This window comes from Rissa tridactyla, chromosome 7, assembly GCF_028500815.1.
Source record: "Rissa tridactyla isolate bRisTri1 chromosome 7, bRisTri1.patW.cur.20221130, whole genome shotgun sequence".
NCBI classification, from domain to species: Eukaryota; Metazoa; Chordata; class Aves; order Charadriiformes; family Laridae; genus Rissa; species Rissa tridactyla.
This window is the reverse complement of record NC_071472.1, coordinates 19181461-19197933: the sequence shown is the minus strand read 5'-3', so window position 1 is coordinate 19197933 and position 16473 is coordinate 19181461. Positions and strand designations below refer to the sequence as shown.

Genomic DNA, 16473 nt, shown 5'->3' with positions numbered 1-16473 from the left:
ACAAGCACTGACAGTCTAATTACTGGAGCTACGAGCAGCTGTCGAGTTAGCCGGAGAGACAGAGGAGCTACGTGTGTTCTACCCGGCCGCCGGCACCGAGCCCTCGCACCAGGCTGAGGCAGCCGTAACGCCACCGCCTGCCCCTCAGTGCCCCCCCGGGTAGAAAAGGGGAGCGGTTTGATTCCTTGCTTTCAAGTCAGAACTCGAGTTCCCGCGAATACCGCCGTAAGGGCGGCGGGACAAGCGAGCCCCTGCGGGAGCCTTGGGAGCGGCTTCAGCCCCGGGAGAACTCCGCTGGCCCTGGCAGAGGAGGAATTTGGTAGAACACCTCGGCACGAGTCTCCTGCTCCTTCTTTCCTCTCAGGCTCCACTTCCTTCCCCCAGATTTATTTATTTTTTTTTTAATGAAATCCCACTTCCCATTTGGGTTCAACCTCCGCTGCTGAGTTGAGCTTGTGTGGAAGGGGGAGCGGAGGGGAGGAACACTGAGCTTCCTCTGGTGAGTGCAATCAAGCAGATGTCCCTGCTGGCAGCAGCAGCCTCCGCCAGGAAAGCTGTATGAGTGGGGCCCACTCAGGGACCACACTCACCTCCCACTTCAAATCGCTCACAACTGCTTCTCGTGATATTTATTTATTTATAAACCAGACTGGTGCCCCTCGCAGTGGTCTCTGAGCCTAGCTGGACGCCCTCAGGCAGCAAGTTTTAAGCAGCTGCCTAAGATGCTGCACTAGGCAGGAGCTCTCATATGGGAAGATGGATGGGTTCTGCTGGTCTAGGAGGCTTTGGACAACCGTGCTCCGCCCCGCCCCGGCCGCAGGGGAGCCCAGCTTTGCAGGCAGAGCCGGGGCGGGGGTGGAGGGGGCGGCTGCTTCCAGCAACAAAGAACCGCGGCCCGGCTCGGGAGCTCGGCGCAGGGCTCCCTGCCCTGTCCTTCCCTTTTCCCATCCCCTTCCCCGCCCTTCCCTGCCAGCAGAAGAACTCATGGGGAAAACACGTCCACGCATGGGGGGGGGACACGGATAGATGACTTTATTTTCTTTAAAGGTGATTCGCAGTTTGATCAGCTCTTCATAACGTGAGCTTCTGAGCTCGAATTTCGCGGTTGAGAGGACAAGTCGGTTTTGTGTCGGGCTGGCTGGAGATGTGCGAATCCCCCTTCCCTCCTCCCAGTGCTGGAACTTCTGCCTCTCCCAGGAACCACCCCCAGCCGTGCTCTCCGGGGAGGTCCTTCGCACGCCGAGCCCAGGGATGCACCTACCCTCGGCAGCGCTGGGCACCGCTGGGCCTTAGAGATGCTCATAGCAACAAACTCTTTCTCCAGGTCATGCAGCAGACACGCACTGTACACTGCTGTTTATTACAGTACACTCTGTTGACAGCCAGTCACAAACATGAGATGTTTAAAATGGAGAAAATAATTGCAGAAAAATCCATTTCTAAAAATTATGCAGGTGTTCATTCTTCCAGAAATTGGTCACCTGCAAACAAATCTTTAAAAAGAGAAACTGTTGTGCTTTGCTGCTATGAAAATATTAATGCTAATTATCAAATATCAGGACTAAAATCTATATTTAGTTCAAATGCAAAAAGCTCCAAGTCACCCTTTATCATTAACTTAAATTACTTAGTAAGATCCCCCATTTTTAATTTGATCCCAATAAATCCAGAAAATGTGCAAACTTTATCAGAATGCAATGTTTCAACTAAACGCTAATTTAAATTGCATTGAGAAAGCCACTGAGCATATTCAAGTTAAAAATTAAGTCACTGAGATTTGGGTGATTAGGTTTTCCTCTTTCATTTCTAGACTTGAGCAATCCTTCCTAGCAGACCAGAAAGAAAGAGAAATAATCTTTGGTATTCTTAGTTTTAGGGAAAGTTTAACCTTTTTTCACTCCGTCCTTCATATTAATATAACCTTTTCCATTAAAGTATTTTTACTAATTATTAATGCTAGAAAGGTATATGAACAAAATTGTTATTTTTTTATAACATGTAACAGATATCCATAAAATTGCTACCATTATATTTTGGCAAACAGGTCGTTTATGTGCTGTGTTTGATTACTCTCTCTAGTAAACAATTCATCTGGCAAAGTCAACCGTTTATTTATCTTACTAGTGAACAAGCCTATCTTAATTTTGGCACACCTGGCATTCAGTTACTGTGAAGATTTTACAAGAATCTGAATTAAGAGGTTCACTATTCTACATTAAATTTGGAAATTTTATAGCAGAAATGAAAAATGAGAGCCTACTTCTCTTCCTGTTTACTTCTAGGAAAACATAATCACATCACTGGATACTGAGAAAAAAATCCTCGCATTACACCGATTTCCCCAGACACATTAAGGTATTAATCCTGCAAGTCTACACTCAAATATAATCATGACTTTGGGCATACTCAGACAATGATTAATTGAAAAAAAAAAGAAAAGAAAAAAGGTGTTTAACATCACTCTCAAAGGTAATATTGAAGCGTAACAAGCAGTAATATGAATTACAGTACTGAGTGACTTACAGTTTCGTTTCACCTTGTCAAAGGACAACCAAAAATGTGCTTATCTGACAAACAATTTCAGTCATGAGTTCTTGTTACAAGAAGTCTTAAATTCTTAGCGTATCTATTGAGTAAAAAAAAAAATCAAATGTACGCAAAAAGAGTGATCCATTGAATTCTCATACATTAAGACTGTACTTTGAAGTGGGAATTCAGATGCCGAAGAAAATCGTCCTTAGATGTTACGGATGGTGGGAAAACTTCTCGACAGAATTCACATATTCCACACTGATTCAGTTCAGGGTCTGTATAAGCTTGTGCCAGCAAATCATTGTCTCGAGGCTGCCAAATGAGCTAAAAGAAAACAGAAAATGATTATTTCTGTGGTTTACAATGTGGTTTACATTATGCTGTGGTTTATATTTATATTAAAAAAATACCTGCCTCTTTAAACTAGGTGTCCTCTACACCTACTTGGCCAGAGACATTAACTATAGAGTCCTCATTTAAGAAAAGCGAGACAGAACTTTTTTTAAAGTTCTATAAACGTACTATCCTTGCAAACACTTAAAATGCCTCTGTATCTATTAATGATAAATACTGCTATAAGCAAAAGTCTGTAATATCAGTCTGATACATATTAAGGCTTTTCTTTAACTTTGCATTTCAGTATTTTATTGTAGAAGCCATAGTACATAAACAGCCATTTAACAGGAATGAGACAACACATTTTAACCTTAGAATAAAGTGTTTCTTGTAGAGAGTTAATATGAATCATATTTTATTTCTGTTCTTATTGACACGTAACTAGTTTTCAGTTTACTTACAAAATGACCAGAGCAATGTCATATGGCTTAAGTTGCTTACTTACTCTCACTGCCTTTTAGCGTACATGTATCTCAAATAATCTGTTTTGGGATTCCTGATGATGCTGCCACGACAGCATCAAACTCAACAGGACCATCTGAATCCCTATCCATGCATTCAGGCAATTCTGTAAACCATGCTAAATTTGGTTCAGCAGCTGTATTGCTCTTGGTCCCTGAGCCAGTTAGTTCAAAGCCAGCGAGTCCGTTTACCTGATGTGGGGGGTCAAGGGACTTCAGCCTGATATATACTCTAAGTGAGAGCGTACTTCCTACCAACTAGGAATCAAAAAGTCTTTTATCAGTTTTCAAAGTAAAGTTAAGAATCAAGTTTCATTACTTTAAGTATTAGCAACACGAGATAAAATACATAGTTATGTTATACGGCCGAGACGATTAGGTTTTGAGTAAACTGAAAACTAATGCATACTGCCGTGACTGCAAAGTAGCCAGAATGGCAGCAAGCTGGTATGAGCTCTATGTGGGGATGGAACCTAGAAGAGGAGAGCACCCTACATTTTTTTTTGGCTCCGTTTTCTTCTCTCTTGCTTCACTCACACATGGAAAGGCAAGCGAGAATACTTCAGAAAGTAGTTTCTTCAGAAGTTTTAAATTTCTTGCTATTGATACTTACCCAAGAGTTCTAATTTTCAGCTGTAATTCAAATTTCATCATGCCAAATAGTTAGAATCTATTGTTTATTCCTCCCATGGTAACTCACTGTACAACTAACCTGGCTTTCATAGCAGTTAAACCTCATTTTTAAAGCAGCTGCACTTCTTGTAGTCAATTTCCTGTCTATTCCCTATTTAAACAGTGTTTAGCTTATCAGATAGCAATAGCAGATTTACTGTCTTTCATTATGGTCAGCAATCCATATAATTAAATTGACTAATTAGTAATTAAGTGCAATCACACCACTTTTTTCAGCTCAAAGAGTCTACTTATTGTACGTTGCTGGTGTAAATTGCATATTAAATCTACTAGACACTGACACACTTAAACATCCCTACAGAAATGTGCTTAGAATTACTTGTTTCTAGTATCTTATGATGTAAAGCACCATTTAAAAAAAGATAAAATAGTATTGTAAAAACCTTACAAAGGACATAGTAAGATTTCTAATCTTGCAAGCGTGACACAGGGAGCAACCCACTGAGGCAGGCACTTAACTTCCATTTCTTTCTTTTGAGTGTTAAGCATGTGCTTAATATGCTTTTCAGAACGGGCATTATTTAAGCAGATGTTCTATTTCAGAAACATTAATATTCAGATCAAGATCAAGATACTATTGTTTTACTTTTAAAATCATGAACATTCTTAGAAATACTTTTGGTGGAAACAACCCCCTCAAACTGTGAATACCAATAAACACACGCGTCTATATGCAAGTCTCAGTTAAATGTATTCTGTAAAATCCTAGGTCCACTAATATCCATGTTTATTTTAATCTGCTGCTCTTTTCAGTCACATGTTTTTTTTAAAAAGTTACATCCTAAGAAAACAGTACTGAGTTTTCACATTTAGTATCCACATAGAAGGAAAGAGCTAAATTTATTACAGCAACTGAGAGCAGTTCCAAGAACTTACTGTTGCCAAATCTATTGCATTTATGGGGTTTTCCATTTTATAAGTTAACATATGTAGTAAATACTTGAAAGTTTTATCTACACTAGGGAAAAAAAAATCAGGTATATAATTCCTCCCTAGTGGAGCCTCACCAGTGGCAGGGATGATGGAAGCTGTAAGCAGGGTAACCACCCCTTAGAAAAGTGATAAAAATACTAAGAACAAGTTTATGCAGAAATTTAGTTAAGGTAAATACAGTTGAAAGGGCATGTATGCAAGTAACTTTTTAAAAACATTAGTATTTAATCTACATACATATTATCTGTGAGTCAAATCTTTAGCGCAATTAACAGTCAGAGAAATCTAAAGTTGAGTCCAATTCACTGGGAAAATACTTAAAAACCTCTTTTGAAGGCAGCTGAATAAAGGTGATGGATGGTTAAATATACTGATATTCACAGATGTATATTTAATGGATCCTAAAGTAATACTGGCTTGTTTCAAACAAGCTTCTGTATAAGATGTAACATTTTAATCAATGTCCTATATGTTCTACGGTGTTATTGTAGATATGACAAATACTGAAACTGTTCACCATTGCCCTTCTTTTCTCCAAGTGTTAGCGTTATTATATTTTCTCCACAAAGTAGATAATTTACATTTTAAATTATGTCTCCAAATTAATCTCCTTATTTTGCAGAAATACCAATGATCAAACCAAAAGCTTATTGCTATTCAATGACAATTCTTTTCTACTTTTTTAAGCTGCATACTCTCTTATCAATTTATAACCACATACCAGCTGTTTCACTTGCTGTAATATACAATGCAGGGTGCCATCTATTGAAAAATGAATACACAGACTAACTAGTAAAAGAACAAGCTGGAGAGGGAATACAGAAAAAGAGGACAGTAACAAGCAATAGACTGAATGCTTCACAGCTCCACAGGAATTCTACCAGTGATAAAATAAATGGCTTAATTTGCTTAACTCAGTCACAACTTTAACTGAGGATCCAATGAAAAGTAAAGCACAATAACTGTGATTAGTAAATTGGTATAGAATTGAGATCTCCTACATTACAAATAGATATTTAAAACACATTTTGAAAAATCAGGCTTATAGTTTAAAATACAATGATGAAGAACAGCAAACTTTCCACACTTTAAACTTTTAATCCAAAACTGATTTGCCATAGAAAATTATACCAGACTGGGTACGTTTTAGAAGTAAACATCCAAGCTATCATGTCCTACAAACGCTTTCCAAATGCTGGTTTTGCATGTCATGCAGTGGCCAAATTGAGAGATAAAGCTCTTCCGCTGCACGTACCTTGTCATTAGCAAAGAACACAAACCCACATCAATGTAAATAGTAAAAAATATGCCAAATCAACCCTCACAGAATTCCTAAATATCACAATTTGGTTACTCTTGAAAAGCTGTCCTCTCACAAGGTGTGAGAAAAGCCACAGTAATGTAAAAAATCAGTCCATAAAGGTCCATAATAATTTTGCCAGCAATTTCAGTTGAGACAGGATGTTACACCAAAGCAGCAACGTATTCAGAGACACGATTGTCAGAACCCGCCGAAATGTTTTTCTGCATTACAGCAGCGGGGCCTTGCTTTCAAAAGCTTCCATGGACTTCAAGTAGCTATAACTGAAATTCAAGCCCAAAGTACCTACATAAACCTAAAATAAAGTCTTTCAGTGAACTTCCCTTCTTTTGAAAATATAAATATGCTTTCCTCCTTGACTACTTAAACTATGAAGAAAAAATCTTAAGTCTTTTTAGAGGGGAGGAATAGGGTGCTGTTTATACCTCAGGTTGAGATAAAAAGTAGAACATTTTTCCACAGTGAAGTATTTATCTGTTCAGCTTTTTAATTAGTCCATTTGTCATATTCTCTGCTGTACATTAAAAACAATTAAAACAATTATGTGCCCTATTCAACTGAGATCAAGGGTAGAAAGAAAGCAATCTAGGGAGCAACATACAATTAATGACAGCTTTGAAATAGATATAGAAGCAATTAATATCTAAATGAACTGAAATTTGTGCAAGCATATCCAGTGCTTACATCTGCTTAAATTCCTGCCCTTTCACTGGAAAAGTGCCTTGTATATGTACTTCAGTATAAGGAAGGACTGATGAGATATTGTCTTATAAACAGACTGATGAGATACCTCATAGACTATATTAATCCTGTCTCAAAGATCTTTGCAAAGCGTTTGTCTGAATCATTACCATTTTTTGAAATGTACAGTATTTATAGAAAGATACCTGATGAGGACCTCTGATGGTTGTCCCAGCAGCTTCTAAAGAAGGAAAAATTACTTCAGGTACACCCTGGTTTGTGTGCTTAGGTACAAATGTGAAACCAGTGTCTGTTGTGTTTAAACAGGTTTTGTCATGGGCATTTTCTATGGGCATGTTTGCATGATTTGGGGGGTTTGTTTTGTCAACAGTAGTTAAGCTTTGTAAAGCTGAGGTCATGAGATCAACTCCATGAGCTTCAAATGAGTTAGATTCCAATTTACTGAGGTTAACAGCACGGTCTCTGTGCTCCAGGTTAAAATGACGATCTTGAAGCATGTTTTCGGCTATACCAGTACAAGGAACTGTTGGTTTTTCCTGAGTGCTCTGCAAGAAAGCAGAGTCATTGTCTGTAGGTGGAAACTTGACATTAAATTTAGAAAGTGATTCTACAGAGTTGTTGTCCTCATCTTGGCCCACTCCTCTTGGTGTGATAGATGTGATGCATGATGCACCTCTATTTATATCCTTTATAACCCGAGGCTTAAAAAGCTCTTCTGCTTGTTCATCAGTTTTATCAGTACACTGTATCGGCATGGAAAACTGTATTTCTGTGAAGAAAGAACGAAGAAAACATTAAATAGTCCACTGCAGTATAACTGTTAAAGGTGTGGTGCTGGGGTATTTTTCCTGAGAGGTTTTTGATTTTCTTCTTGGCTTTTCAACCTTTATTTTTTCTCTTTGGAATCAGTTTGAGGCGCAGTTCTCATTCACAAACACTAGCTCTGACACAAAAATTATCAGAACCGAAATAAAACAAGTAATTCTGTTCTAATAATTATATTTCTCTTTGATTTATGGCTACAAACATTTTCATTTTATTGAAAATTATGTTGTCCCATACTCTTAACACATACTTGCATATATTTACGGAAGTGTTCTGTCAGAAATAGAAGCTGGAACCAAAACCATTTCACACAGCGCCAAGAACATGCTAAGCACCATGAGCACAATTTTAGAATGTATTCAGGTACCAAACTTCCATTGGTTTCCAAATTAGGTAAATATCTAAAATGAATAACTATTCATAAGTAGGACCATATTTTCCCTTTGTTTTGAGAATTTCCCCTTAATTTTTGTCATTTTATTAACAAAAATGGTAATAATATGCAGGGTTACTCCTAATCAAGTGAGAGAATAACCTCAGTACACATTTATTGTACTGCAGCCTTCTGACATCACTCAGATATTGTAGTAATGTGGGCCACAGAAGTAACAGAAATCAAGCAGATTCAATCTATATCATGTATAGCTTTTCACACAGTTGAGTTAGGCACTCATTTAAGGAAAACAAATCCATTCTGAAATAAGTTGCCAAGCACTAACCCCCCAAAATTCCCACGCCCAAATAATAACATTTAGTAGCGTACAATCAGCATATAACAATCAGACATAGCGATTTGAAGACATGAGCTAGACATTAGCGCTCATGTAACAAAACTTCAGTAATGGTATAACCTAAATTAGAAGCAAGTGCTGAAATCAGTGTCTTCTGCTTCAACCGTTTAAGTCTGGCAGGTGTTTTTGAAATCACTTAAGAGTCTGATCCTACTATTAAGAAAAACTAGTAGGGAATACCCATAGTAGCCTACATTACATTAAATGTAAGCATTAGCAGAACTAGACATTCAGGATCTCTTCAGTTGCAAAAAAATCCAGCCTTTCTTTTGTTCTCAGGACCTGTTGGATTAAGCTCTTGTCCCATATAACAGAACAGTATTCAGAAGTCTGCACAAGAAAGTCTAGAAAATAAGTCCTCTGACTCTCCTCAGTCCAGTCCGGCAGTTTTCCTCTAGCAGATATGGGGCCAGAGACATTCATAACAGACATCTTTTGAACTGACAGCTAAATTAAAAGCAAGCAAGTGCTGTCATTCACACAGTATGATGGGATATCACATGTAGTAAGTGCCTGCCTCTCACTCCAAGGGACAAAACAATTACAAGAGCCATTGATGTGATGACTGTCTTTCATAGCATGTGATTTGGAGCATTCGTCATAGAATGCCAAAACTGGCGGTGCGTTTTCTTGGTGAAATACTGAGCACCATGTGAGCAGACTTGAAAAAGGCAGATGGTAAACAGTGGAAGTACTTCTATGTATGTGTAATTTACAGTATTTTCAAATATAAAGCAAAGCTTTCAAACAGTTGAATCACAATAAGAGCTTAAGTATGATATTACCAGTTTCAGGTTCTGGCTTTATCTTAAATTTACTCAGTTGGTCTGTTTGTTCTCTGGCTAGCATACAGATTCGATGACACTCTTCTTTCATGTCCTGGAAAATAGTCTCCAGATTCTCCCTGGAAGATCAAAATTGTAAATTAGAGAGTCAACCAATTCAGCTTGTTGTGACCTTTAATCTAGTCACACCCACAAACCAGAGAAAAACAATAGTGTAAGCTACTTTTCTTGGATACCTTGTTCCTCAACATATGTATACATATTTTTGTTCTCCTCAGTAAAAGCAAGCAGAAAAGGGAAAAGAAAATGTTGTCAAAGAGCTGTTCAGTTGTATCATACACACCTACCTTCGAGCTTAGGGCCTGACCCCCTCAAAAATCCAGCCTTTACATTTCTTTCAGTTCCCTCAGGTATTTTGTGGAACAGCTTATCTTTTGCAAGGGTACTGTTTCTATCTCATTGTAGGGAAAATAAGATGCTGCTGCTGTGAACATTAATTGTTTTCCATTGTTTTCTGTGCACTTCAGACTTTGCAGGAGAAGGAACACAAAAGCATTTGTTACTTCTCTTTCCTTCTCTGTCTACCTGACATTTTGGAGAGGGGCTCATGAACTGATTCCTTCTCTGTTTTATACAATATCACATGACTTTTCCTTTTATTTTGAGGACTTTTTTATATTACATCTTTTCCAGAGTATCATACAGACATCCGATATTTAGTTATCTGCACTGAGAATGGTAAAAATAGTTCTTCATGCTGGTGTGAGTTTTATTTGCCCAAAGACACTACATTATTCAGTTACTGATGCATCCATAAAATTCCATTGTGAAATTTTAATAAATTTGCTGAGGAATTTATATTTCTAAGCACAATATCATGGATTTTATAAAACAAACTTCAAGGATGAAAAAGTGAAGTTGGTGACAAACTGGATTTGTGTTCTCTTTTGCATCTTTGTGTCAAAAGAGCTCAAAAGAAATTTTTCTTTGATTCGGTGAATTGTTTTCCTTTTTATTGAGTATTCATATAGCAATCAGAAGTGTCACGAGTTGTGTTCCTACTTCTGCTGTGCTTCTGTTTTTGGAAGACACAAATGTCTATTTGTATCTCATTTGAAATAAAAATTCTATAGAAGGAATTAAAGTTGCTACTGTTAACACATTCTGACCATTTTTCAGGTGTTTTGATAAATATGAAATTAAAAAAGACTCTTAACAAAAGTTTCTAATCGGAGCTTAAAATGTACATATGATTAGACAAATCAATCTTCATTTGCTAGACATTTGTGATACTATAATCTTACTAGTGTAAGATTACCAGTAATCTTACCAGTCACATACCTGTTTCCAAGAACTTTACTTTAGTAAGGGAGCTATTTGAGAGGAGGGAGACAGAAGACAGGTAAAGGTTTTTCATTTTTTTAGATATAAATCAGTAAAGACAAAGAAGTCTTTATCACATCACATCACATCACAGTCTTATTTCCTCTCTTTCTTATCATAAAGCAGTAGAGAGTCAGACTAAAGATCGACGTAGTTCACCCAACCTATGTCTGAGAGTGGCCAAAAGCAGATGCCTAGGCAAGAGTATAAGAAAACAGCAAGAGTTTATGATACTTTTCCCTAATACTCTCCTAGAGAATCTTCTACTTGACCTCAGCAAAATTGTTAAAAGTGGTATTACTGCCTATCCTGTGAAAAACACAAACCTAAGACTTTGGTCAATATTTTTCCCAAAACACTGGCAGAAGAGGGAATACTTGTGTAAGAAATATACTGCTTTTGGTCCCTTGGTCATAGCAAGGGCTGTCTGGCTTCAGCTTATAGATAAACCTGGTTTCAAACTCTCTCATTTAGGATGGATCTGGCCAAGAATTATTTCTTCATGCTGTCTATCAGACCTCCTCCTGGCAGCGCAGCAGGCTCCTCTGCTGTGCTGCCATCAGTTAATCCATTACGGTTGTACATTCCTCTTCTGAAGAGAGTTAACGCAAGGGAGTTAATGCTTATCCAAACCCCAGCATTAACATCCGCTGCTGTTTCCCACAGAGTTTAACCTCCTGCTGAACCAAGTGGCTCTTTTTCTTCCTCCCAGCTTATGCTTACATACTTGCAAAGCCTCAGCTATAATTCCATATAGTTGCTGGCTTTATTATCTTCCCACACTGCCTCTTTGACCGCTGCTGCTTCCCCCTTCCCTCCCCCATCCATTTTTTAAGGTACTGTGTAGAAAAGAGGGAAGCAGCTGGTCTTGTTTAATAGCAGAAAAGACAATTAAAAGCAAATTTAAAAAATGCTGCAAAAGTATTTACCTTTCAGGCATAGGCGAAATACCCAAGATCCCTAGAGATAATTCAGGATTACCTGGAACAATTTTCTTACTTTTCACCTTGAAGTAAAAGATGAAAATATTGATCACAGGTTAGCATATTAATTCTGTTCTTCACCCTGGTATGAATAAAAATATCACGGGATCCTTCACCTAGTCCTTCTGGAAGCTCTCAAAACATTCACAAAATGACAAAAACAGTTTTTTACTGTTTGTGTGAAATTCCTATTTTTAGTTTAACTTAGCAACTCAGTATGGCATTCCTCTGCTCATACTCCCTTGAAAGGAAACCGGTTCTAAGAATATTGCTTGACTGTCATTCTGTTTCAGTCGTGTATAAGGTAATATTACATATTGTGTATAGGCTTGTTAGTGAGGTATCCAGCTATTTTAGTTATTAAAAATCAATTTATTCACTGAAATTTTCAATGAACACATCACAAGCTAATATGTCAAGAGTTTTAGCAGGTTTTTAAATAAGTTATTAACTTTGACTACCACCTTGTGGTTAACTCTAGTATTACACAGTTTTAAATCTGCCAGGCATTAAGGAAAGTTTTTATAATAACCAGTCATTAAGCTGCAGTTCCACTAGATCTACATTACCAGATGGCCTGGGTAGTTCATATGTGCTCCAAATCAGACACAGAACTTGATCATATGTCTGCCAAATAAGCTGACTGCAATGATACATTGTTTACAATCACAGACCCACAGCCTCCAGGTTTGTCTTTCTTACCTTGCACTAAAGTGCCGCTGCGGCTCCCGTAGACACGTTTGAGCTGCCTTACACCTAGCAACACGGGTTGGAAATGCTTACCACGGTAAGTTAAGTAATGCTTGGCAAGTATAATAGCAACAAGTTATGTGTTGCTGTGCTCCTCCCCTTATCTACGTTCACTTTAAATTAGCTAACTAAAATGTGGTTACGTGGTTAGATTCACATCCATGACTGCACTCTAGCTATCCCACAGGGACAGAATAGCACTCTGGATACTCTTCTGTGACAAAAATAGGGTGTCATAAAAGAGAAAAAATCAACTCAATCTTCATGAAAACTTCCAACTGAAAATTATAAAACAGAAATGCTAATCTGGAGTTTTCACAAACACTGAAATTTTAATGACATAACATAGAATGATTAACACACAATTAACAACCAATATGTATTTAATAGTTCGGTGTTCCCTATGTGCTTTACATATTTTAATGATTTCCTAGTAATTATATAATGCTAAAATTTAAGATCAGTTTCTTAGAATTATTAGTATAAACATGTTTGAAAGAAGTAATAATTTACAAATGTTAGTGTTTTTCATTTTATCTCAACTTGGTTTCTTATCTTACCTCCCTTTTATACGTTGGCATCTGTATACCCTTTTGTGCTTCATTTAATTCTTTCAATTTGCTTTTCAGAGTTCTTATTTTATCTTCTTGGTTGGAAATAATAGATAAAAGCTTCCTTTCCTTTTGATTGTTTTTGTCTTCAAGTTGCTTCAACTTCATGCTCTCGCTTTCTAACTGTTCCTAAAAAATTATTTTAGAAACATCAATACAACTAATAGAATTGAGGCCTGTGGAATATCACTATTCAGCAGCCAAGAATAAAATAAGCTTTTGCAACATAAGTAAGGGCCAGTTAATTAATTTTAAACTGTTAGTAAAGACTTCTACCACTACACATAGACATAATTTATCATAGATGATTACTCAAAACAACTGTATGTTCTGAATTTATGAAAGTCATATTAATGTTTATAAAAAATAAAGATACTCTCTTGGTTCGCTCACTATATCATTGACATTAACATTTTATGTACAATATATTGTATGTACAGTATATAAAATAATATTTCATTAATTTCAATCAATCTTAAACAATATTGAAGAAGGTGATATTCTGTAGCTACCTTAATTTTTGAGCAGACCCAAGAACAGAATCACAGAATCACAGAATATCTGAAGTAGGAAGGGACCTATAAGGATCATCGAGCCCAACCCCCTGCTCCTCACAGGACTGCCTAAAATGAAACCATATGACTAAGAGCATTGTCCAGATGCTCCTTGAACTCTGAGAGGCCTGGTGCCATGAACACTTCCCTGGGGAGCCTGTTCCAGTGACTGACCACCCTCTCAGTGAAGATCCTTTTCCTAATGTCCAATCTGAGCTTCCCCTGACGCAGCTTCATTCCATTTCCTTGTGTCCCATTGCTGGTCCCCAGAGAGTGGAGACCGGCACCATCCACTCTGTTGCCCACCCCCATGAGGAAGCTGTAGACTGCCGTGATGTCACCCCTCAGCCTTCTCTTCTCTGAACTGAACAAATCAAGTGACCTCAGCTGCTTCTCATAAATCTTGCCCTTGAAGCCCTTCACCATCTTGGTCGCCCTCCTCCTTTGGACACACTCTAATAGTTTGATGTCCTCCTTACATTGAGGTGCCCAAAACCACACACAGTACTCAAGGTGGGGCCACACCAGTGCAGTGCAGAGTGGGACAATCACCTCCCTTGACAGGCTAGCTATGCGCTGCCTCATGCACCCCAGGATGTGGTTGGCCCTTTTGACTGCCAGGGCACACTGTTGACTCATATCAACTTGCCATCAACCCAAACCCGCAGATATCTTTCCGTGGGCCTGCTCTCCAGCCGCTCGTCCCCCAGTTTGTATATATCACCAGGATTACATTGCAAATATTGCAATGCTATTAAGATTTGTGAAATAAAAAGCAGTGGCTGGCTCCACTTTAACTATCTATTTGGTAATTCATTGAATTTTTATGTATGTGGGCTTTTTGGTGGAATGAAGAGGAATATAACGAACAATTTTTTTTATATGCACAAAGATAGTCCTCGAATAATTTTCACGAAACAACCTATGGTTAAAAACTGTGGCTATGAAAACCTTCTATCTGTCAATTTATGAAATCTATAGAAACACTGATCTTGAACTGTATCAAGTGTAACAAAAAGTGGCCTGAAGCCCCAACTGTCTCTGCAAGAGAAGTAAGCCCAAAGGGTTAACTATGCAAGAAGTAAGTGAAACGCAGTGAGGTAGTCTGCAGATAGGTAGGGCAAGGTGAAGAGGAAAGAAGCAAATAAGTGCTTGTTCAAGAACATTTTGTTTTATTTACAAATGGGACCTAACTAGGGTGAGGTTGTGCTTTTGGAGATTAGGCAGGTAGGGCTACTCTACTAGACAATGACAGCCATGTAGGGACAGGTCCAGAGCCACTCTACAGACATACTGGGTGGTTAAGCACGCATGCGTGTATACGCAGCTGACACACAGTTTAGCCTCCAAAAGTTATACTAGCTGGATAAAAAACCCACAGAAAAATGGCTTTGAAGGCATTTGTTTTTTTCTTTAGTGTCAGTTGTGACTTTGAAGAATAAACCTACGAGCTTCAACGCAACTCTGGACTTGGCTGGTATCTCAGGGATCAAGATTAAGCCTCTTCTGCTTAGTGGGTTCAAAACGTTGTCTAGAAATGGGATGTTTCTATCCCAGCAAAACTCCTCTCTCACCATCATCTGCAGATCTTACATATCCCATTCTTTCAATCTTTGAATTGACATGGTATTTCTGCTTTAGGTGTTGTTAACTTCCTTAATTCTAACCCTTCCTCCATGATTTGCACTTCTGGCAGGTGGTGTGGGCAATATATGTAGAGTTCTAGGACAGATCATGAAACATTTTCTATACTCTTCTAGCGTGGAATCTGTATACATCATGGTAGATAAGAATCCAGGGAAGCAGATGAAAAAAAAAAGCCACAAAGAAACAGCAAAAGACAAAAAAAAGGAGAATTTTTTTTTGTATAGTTCTCGAAAAAAACAAACAAACAAGACTGAAGCTTTTAGGCTAAAGAACCCATACATCATCTTCTATAACTGATGCTACAGCAGCTAGATTTCATTTTCTCGAATGGCACAACAAGAACACTAGGAAGAATTACAGTACTATGAGGCATAGAAAGTTCAAAGCAAGTTAAGGAAGCATCTGATGAATGAGAAAAGACAATCATATCTAGTGATGTGGGGAAAAAAATAACAACTTATGTTAAGAGGACATGGAGACACGCATAAAAGTATTCTTAAGAGATCTGAAAATACTTTGAAGAAAGTTATAGAAGGGCCAGATGCTGAACATAATTTTATAACTATTTACCTTTTCCATGTTCTTTAAAGATTACAAAGTCACAGTAGCTATGGTATGGGGAACTGCTTTTTGCCATTCCAGGAATGGGAAGGGGGTGATATTCTATGGTGTGCATTCACAGACCCCAAGCTACCATAGAGCCATTACTTGGTCACAGGGTTCCCAAACATTAGAATCAGTTGGGAGGGGCCTTTAAAGGTCATCTAGTCCAACTCCCCCTGCAAGAAGCAGGGACAACTTCAACTAGATCAGATTGCCCAGAGTCCTGTCCAACCTGACCTTGAATGTTTCCAGGGATGGGGCATCTACCACCCCTCTGGGCAACCTGTGCCAGTGTTTCACCACCCTCATTGTAAAAAATGTCTTCATTATATCTAGTCTGACCATTCCATGGTCAAATTCCATTTCCCATTCAAAAAGCTAATAGGATGCAGCTTCTCCTGTATTTTCCTTTGAAAATGATTTGTTGGAAATCCAAACACCTAGGAAAAAGCTTACGTCAAACACAACACTTGCCCTTGAACAACTCCATCTTAAGGACAGTA

The 16473-nt window shown here is 38.2% G+C and overlaps 1 protein-coding gene across 2 annotated transcripts in view; it reads right to left on the bottom strand.

Moving 5' to 3' along the window:
• Positions 1-1018: 1018 nt before the first annotated feature.
• TANK (TRAF family member associated NFKB activator) overlaps positions 1019-16473 on the bottom strand; it is a 29905-nt gene continuing 14450 nt past the window's right edge. The window contains exons 6-11 of one of the 2 annotated variants that reach the window (XM_054209559.1): positions 13116-13295; positions 11752-11828; positions 9440-9558; positions 7224-7807; positions 2688-2856; positions 1019-1493 (exon numbers count right to left, since the gene is read on the bottom strand). In XM_054209559.1, the coding sequence (XP_054065534.1) occupies positions 2689-2856; positions 7224-7807; positions 9440-9558; positions 11752-11828; positions 13116-13295 (1128 nt within the window). In that variant the 3' untranslated portion in view covers positions 1019-1493; position 2688. Of the gene's footprint in view, positions 2857-7223; positions 7808-9439; positions 9559-11751; positions 11829-13115; positions 13296-16473 lie in introns of both variants that reach the window. The other variant, XM_054209558.1, reaches the window with a different exon arrangement.